The 6,810-nt window shown below is 40.4% G+C and overlaps 2 protein-coding genes across 2 annotated transcripts in view; both read right to left on the bottom strand.

The window, feature by feature from the left end:
- Positions 1 to 66: 66 nt before the first annotated feature.
- SARC_08428 (hypothetical protein) lies at positions 67 to 3,766 on the bottom strand (the record flags this gene model as incomplete). Its single annotated transcript, XM_014297591.1, has 5 exons — positions 3,635 to 3,766; positions 2,239 to 2,433; positions 714 to 881; positions 278 to 466; positions 67 to 96 (listed from the first exon to the last, which is right to left on the bottom strand). Exons 1-5 carry the CDS (start codon positions 3,650 to 3,652, stop codon positions 67 to 69), a joined length of 600 nt encoding a protein of 199 aa, XP_014153066.1. The 5' UTR covers positions 3,653 to 3,766.
- Positions 3,767 to 4,628: 862 nt separating this feature from the next.
- Positions 4,629 to 6,810, bottom strand: part of SARC_08427 (hypothetical protein) — a 5,326-nt gene continuing 3,144 nt past the window's right edge. The window contains exons 4-6 of the mRNA XM_014297590.1: positions 6,289 to 6,432; positions 5,780 to 5,864; positions 4,629 to 5,162 (exon numbers count right to left, since the gene is read on the bottom strand). Of these exons, the coding sequence (XP_014153065.1) occupies positions 5,053 to 5,162; positions 5,780 to 5,864; positions 6,289 to 6,432 (339 nt within the window). The 3' untranslated portion in view covers positions 4,629 to 5,052. The remainder of the gene's footprint in view (positions 5,163 to 5,779; positions 5,865 to 6,288; positions 6,433 to 6,810) is intronic.

Below are 6,810 nucleotides of genomic sequence, written 5' to 3'. Positions count from 1 at the left end.
ACGACTAAGACTGTTTAAAAGTGGGAGTATAGCAGCAGAAATGCAATTAATATAGTAGCTTCCGTGTCAGATTCCATTGTAGATAGCAAGGCTACGCTGCGTGAGAAAAATGCATACGCATCAAATCAGCACATGCTTCGTATCAGCTTTGACGAATCAAGAAATACCGGATACCGGCGCACATATTGGAGTGCGTATAACAGTCGGCATAAGACAATCTGGACAAGCCACAATTTCATGCGTGCGTGAACGCTAAATTACACATTAGATTTCTTACCTCAGCAAAGTTCATCTTTAGTGTAACTATGATAGCACCCCAGGACATCAGGCAGGCGTGATACGCCTTCTGCACCTCTGCCGGGTCAATAGTGCGCAGAACCAACAGCATCTTTCTAGACGTCTTCTCCTTGGCCGTGATCTGTTCCACATCGGCGATCCCGTCTCCATCAGCATCGATCGTATTGTCCTAGTGGCATACGTGTGTATGGGAGAGTGAGAAAGGTATGTTATACGTGCACGTTACACACGGCAGAAAGTACTCTAGCCATCTGCTCGCACCACATACCGCTAGTATGTATGAGTATATGCGTATACTCTCATGAGTATACTTAGGCGCACATGCGTTAAAATATGAAGGCAAAATAAGGGCCAAAAGATATAGCTAAAAAATGAAAGCAAAATATGGCTCGAAAGATATAGCTCGTGCAACAAACCTTCTGATTTGCAACCTGGATGGCCTTCCAGTTCTTGTGAAATACAATCAGGGCCTCTTTGACATCCTGGTATCCAATCATACGGAACGCCTCAACTGCAGAGACGGTGAGCATAAAATGGCCACCGTAGAACACAAGCACCAGCCCAATGATTGCCGGCAGCAATTCCTATGAAGTGCATTGATAAGGATTGGCACATTGGATTGAGCTGAGAAATGTTCGCAGTTTAATCACCACTTTTGCATTCTGATTCTTGACCGCGTTGATTGCTGGTTATGCAACAAGTTTGTGTTGTATGCAAATGATCTATCAACCCTACTCGTTCTCTATTGATGTCGCACAGTGGAGAGCCTCACTCGATTGGTTCGCCGAACGAAATAGCACTGGACACGTGTGTTCACACGGATACCCACGTGCTACAGAAACTACACGATGCCGTGGAATGGAAATATATCGTATTCTCATCCTTCATAGTAATTGCGCATTTTGAGTAGGTGAAACCATATAAGCATATAGCTCTAAATATCATAACAGTCCACTTTACTGGAGTATACCTCCGTCGTTAATTGTAATCGATCGATGTACGTGCCAGTATCTTGTTATGAAGCAATACTAGGATGCGTGCATGTGTGCTCGCATTGCACATTGATGGGAGTACTGCTGCAATAACTATGAACTTTCAGCTGAAAAGTGGTTATATCACCCTAGGCATCTGATCAGAGCATAGTGAATTACAAAAACGTACACAGCAAATTAGCACATACATGCCTAGCACAATACATATCAGACCAACATGGGACCAACACTCGAATAAGTCAGTTGTGCGTGTCATTTACCACTGCCTAGCGCTCTAGGCATGCACGCACTCACACAACCGAACTAAACATGGAATCTCGAGCAGTTGCTGATGGCGATTCGAAACTTCCGGCTATATACACGTTCATGCACATAAAATTCATTCGGATCATATGGACGCCCTATCTCAAAACGAAAAGTTTCACAAAATCTATTTGGGCAAAGTGTAAGCATACACAGAATCCCCTGAAATGCGAGCACATGCCCTGACTTGAATTTGAACACTGTGAGACTAGAAATAATACATAACCTTTGGATGTAAGGGTTCTTTTTGTCTTGAATGGCACCTACACATAGCTCAATTATTACCTGACCCGGCGCCACAAATACACATTGGTTGTACGAAGACACCCTAGGGTATATATAGACGCCAGTAGTTGAATTCAGACATCCGATATATATTAGTATGACAAGTTCCAACAGTAAACTATTCAAATATTGTACATCAATTTAAAACTTTTTAACAGCAGTAGCAAGCTCACATTTCAAGAACCACGCCCTGGACACTCAGATGCAGTGGACATACCTCGGTGTTAGATAATTGGACACTTCTCCCCACCCCAGTACACTTTCTATCCCAGGTGTCCATGTATTAAACATACACAACTAAATTAGTTTGACGATCCACAACAGCAGTCTGTGACGGAATACTCAATTGCAATGCACATACCGTGGGGTTGTATGGTTCGATGATAGGGTACTTTTCCTCACACCACTGCACTCCTTTCTCCAGTACTGGGCCGACATTGTTGACAATCTTCTTGGCCACTTCAACTACAGGCTTGATGATCTTAGCTGCCTTTTCCAAGGCCTCGCCAACCTTGGCACCGGCATTAGCATCTACCTCAGGCAGGTCATTGATATTCTACAACCAATAATGAGCAGAAATAAGAAAATATAATACTGTGAGCAAAGTAGAACCACAAAGTCATTGGTACATTTTCTATAGTGAGTGTAGACGATTCGCTAGATAGGTAATGTGAACATATTCTACAATGAACAGAAGGGCCATGGATAGGACATAAGAACGCGGACAGCACCACAAGCAATCCAATAATAGTTCCTTGATTGATTTTTCTACTGCAGGTGTACGGCCTTGTAATATGCTGTATCGCTGCTACACAGATGCCATATGCACAATGCAAAAGCCAAATCAAATACTGTACGCTTTCCAAATTATTAATGATGTTTTTCCTCGCAAGGCTGCTATTATTGAGCAGTCAGCACTAGCAATAGATTGAAGTCAAGCGATGTGTCCCACTACCAAGAAGCATGCAAGTAAGGTCCATGTTTGTGAGTACTCATCCTGACGAACACAGTTAACTTACACTTTGCATCAAATGAAGGCACGCCCTCCTGGGTTGTGGCCCGACATTGCTATGGAACAGATACCGAGAAACAAAAACTGTGATCGCAATATCAACTACAATAGTAGCAGTAACGACAATTGAAGACGTAAATACAATTGTAATTGGAAGTACAATATTAAATATTAGCCACAATTAGCAGTTAATACAATTGTAAACTAAACTATCATACTGAATTTGACTGCCTTTGTAACATTAGGTTCAAATGAGAAGTAAATACAATTGTAATTCAAAGTACAATACTAAATATTAACCACATCTAGAAGTAAATGCAATTGTAAACTTAACTACAACACTGAATTTAACTGCCTCTGTAACAACAGGTGCAATTAAGAAGTAAATAAAAATGTAAAGCTGACTATGATACTAAATTTTAATCGCAACTGTAACAAAAGGTGCAATTGCATTATTGCTTACCGTAGTGTTTAATTGCAAAAACGGTTGCACTGATCACAGTTTAGCTCTAGACGAATATGAAATCGGTCAAACACGAAATCCTTGTACGGGGTACTTCTATGTAGCTTAACAAGGGTAGCCCTACAATTCTATTTGTATAAACAATACGATATAAATCTCAGTCACAGAGTCACAGACGTTCTGGCATCAATCAAGATTCAGACCATCATTCTACAGTATACGTTTGCGGTTGTGTGCGAGATAACTCAAAAGCATAATACATATTCATAACATAATACGCACCTGCAATTTGGTAACCATACTGTCCCACTCTATAGTATATACTATATACTAAAAATGTACTTGTGCGATGTGTTTGCTTGTGCATGGAACCTTACAATACGAAGTGGTGTCGAGTGTTGCGTGGGATAGCCATAGTCATCAAAAGCAAACAACTGCACACATTTTGTTTTACACGACACATTCAGATATTCTGAAGCCTGAAGGTCATCAAAAAAAAAAAGAGGGCTCGGAAATACAAAATCAACACAACATAAATAGACCCCCAGGGAGTGGCTGAGAGAGATGAACCACAGAAGCCCATCAGCCTATGAGCACAGCCATCGCAGAATAACACGTCAGGTGTTTGAAATGTGTTCATCAGTATTTGTTTTTATATTTTTTAGAGAACAATAATCAAACGGAGTTGATACATAAGCACTAACCAAGAAGAGACAGAACAACTATCCATAATTTATAAGAATATTCTTTAAAAATACGTATTCAGCCAACAAGAGTCAATACTCATCAATACAGTCAGGTGGGAACTTTGAAGGTTGTAGTGACTAGTGTCTGAAATAAATAAATACATGAACCAAACAGAGTATGTTCGTCGGAAACTATATATTTACCTCAGCCTGTCAGGTCCGTAAGTGATGTCAGTTTCACATCGTTCAGCAAGTCATTGATTCTTATTTCTTAAAATAGTACATGTCCGATATGTCGTAAACTATAAACGACCTTTGTATCCGAATCTAATAAACAACCGTGCCAGAAACCAGGACAGCTGGATTATGGATAAATATCTTGTGATTTTGAATTATTTCTTTTCACATATTGTTTTTCTATTAAAAAAAACCCCAATAAAATATAATAAAGATATTTACATATTTTTAGAGTGGAGTGGAGTCTGGAGTCTGGAGACTTGTGGCAGTTGTGGAGTGTGGGCTGACTGGACTCAGTAGTCAGTTTGGACTCAGTGGCGTAGTCAACAACAAAACAAACGAAACAAAAAACATCGCCTCCTGAAATTAGAAATATTTATTTAGGGCCCTCCCAAGAGACCTGTTCTTTTAAAGTCTCGCTGGCCCTCCCAAAAAAAAACATTTGCGCTCTGGAATCTGGAATCTCCGAATCTGGCACCTGGCATCTGATTTTTGTTGCGATAAATTACAAAAATAAATATTCTCTGCGAGTTCCTGACTTCCTGATGGCACAAATTGATTTGAACGTCGCATCAATCATTCAATCTCTAATATTCAGCTCTCGCTCGCTCTCTCGAGAGAGTGAGCAGAGTAGGGAGCAGTTGTGAAAAGGTGAGATTATAGATTTACTACATTAACCTCTATCAACAGATTGGATACTACAGAGATGGTGTAGTCCAACATCGAATTATCAATCGGCATTCTTTAATAGGAAGCAGGCTGAAGCTGCCCACTAGTTCAGTTTTCTTGTTTGTATGCCCAGAAGCGCGCTCGGAAATCGTCACTGCATGAGAAGAATCCGGGCGAGTTTGGTGATGAAGCTAAGCACCTGATGGGACCTTGGTGACCTGGAAACAAGCAATATGGAGCTATGTATTGAATCAAACCCGAGTAGTTTCTAAACAACAAATGTTATCATGTATTAAATCGAACTTGAGTACAAGCACTGCGCGTATGACTGAATATTCGACTAAGTGACACCTAAACCCTATCAGATCGTATACGGCACTGTTTTCAGACATGATTGTCCAACTATAGATGCAAACGTGTATGTACAAACATATACAGGATCAGTTTGTACAGCTCGAGGACAACCAGGTCAAAGCGGATTATATAATCAATCTTACATACAGCAATTTGAATAAGGTCAAAGGTATGCGCCACTTAATGGAAATAGCACTTACGCCTCGAGATTATCATCACCTTGAATTTGCACACTCGCGTCTTTTGTCTTCTATCGCTACCGGTAGTGTAGGATGCCAACCATCAAGGGCACTGTGACCCTATCAGACTACGTTGAAAATACCATGGTAGGTATGCAGTCTGACATGCAGTCTGATACGACCGTACTACACATACTGTCTGCTAGGTGCATATGGGTCAGTCTCCCATTCTGTAGTGAGTAGCTGTATTTATACCAGCCGGCATTGCACATTCATGAGGCATGCTGTACATTCCAACATACCCACAAAGTATTTCAATCGTTCTCCCGTCCTCGAGTTCCATAGGACAACCGAATTGTTCTTATCATCCCCCGTCATTACAAAGTCCTGTAAGCAGAATCGAAACATTCACGAGGTGTTCAGCAAGGGACGCTGTCGAAACATATACCGATAAACATCCATTTGGGCGCAAATGACCTATTGGGCAGTAGTAGTACGTGCCTGTTTTTTATTCGTAACTAGGACTGCTACGACGCATGCGGTAAAACTGTCTCATAAGATGAGATCAAAACAACACCACCCTCCAACTTCCGACTGTCAATTCAACCCAAATAGCCGTTTCATCAGATCACAACACAAGTAGGGATCTACGAATAACACCATACAACTGACCCTATTTATAAAGCACATGTGACCACCAGTCAGAATTCATGTGAATGCAGAATCTAAGCAGGTACGTGAAGACCTTATGAGCCACAATAGCAAGTGGAAGCAGCCCAGATCACTCGACTTAAACATATCAATTACACACCTCAGCCGGCCCAAAGACTGCCGCTGACGAGTAGTTTCTTAGCCCGACCTCTCCGTACTGGAATATCTCTCGTCCTGGTGGAGAAAATGTTCGTGCTTGGTTAGCGAAATGACTAGCACCGATGGAATAGCTGAATTGTGTATACTTTTAGATATAGCAATATTAATATATACCCACATAAGAATTCTGTCCCCGAACTACTCAACTTTATATATATATATATATATATATAAACATATACACATACTATTTATACATACATACATACATACATACATACATACATACATACAGACATACATGCATACATACATACATACATACATACGTACGTACGTACGTACACACATACACACACACTCACACACACATACATACATACATACATACATAAATACATACATACATACATACATACATACATACATACGTATGTACGTACACACACACACACACACACACACACACAACAAAACACACATTANATATACCTATACTATTATTAATATATTAATATATATA

This window comes from Sphaeroforma arctica (genome assembly GCF_001186125.1).
Source record: "Sphaeroforma arctica JP610 unplaced genomic scaffold supercont1.757, whole genome shotgun sequence".
NCBI lineage: Eukaryota > Ichthyosporea > Ichthyophonida > Sphaeroforma > Sphaeroforma arctica.
This window is presented reverse-complemented; position numbering and strand designations above follow the sequence as displayed.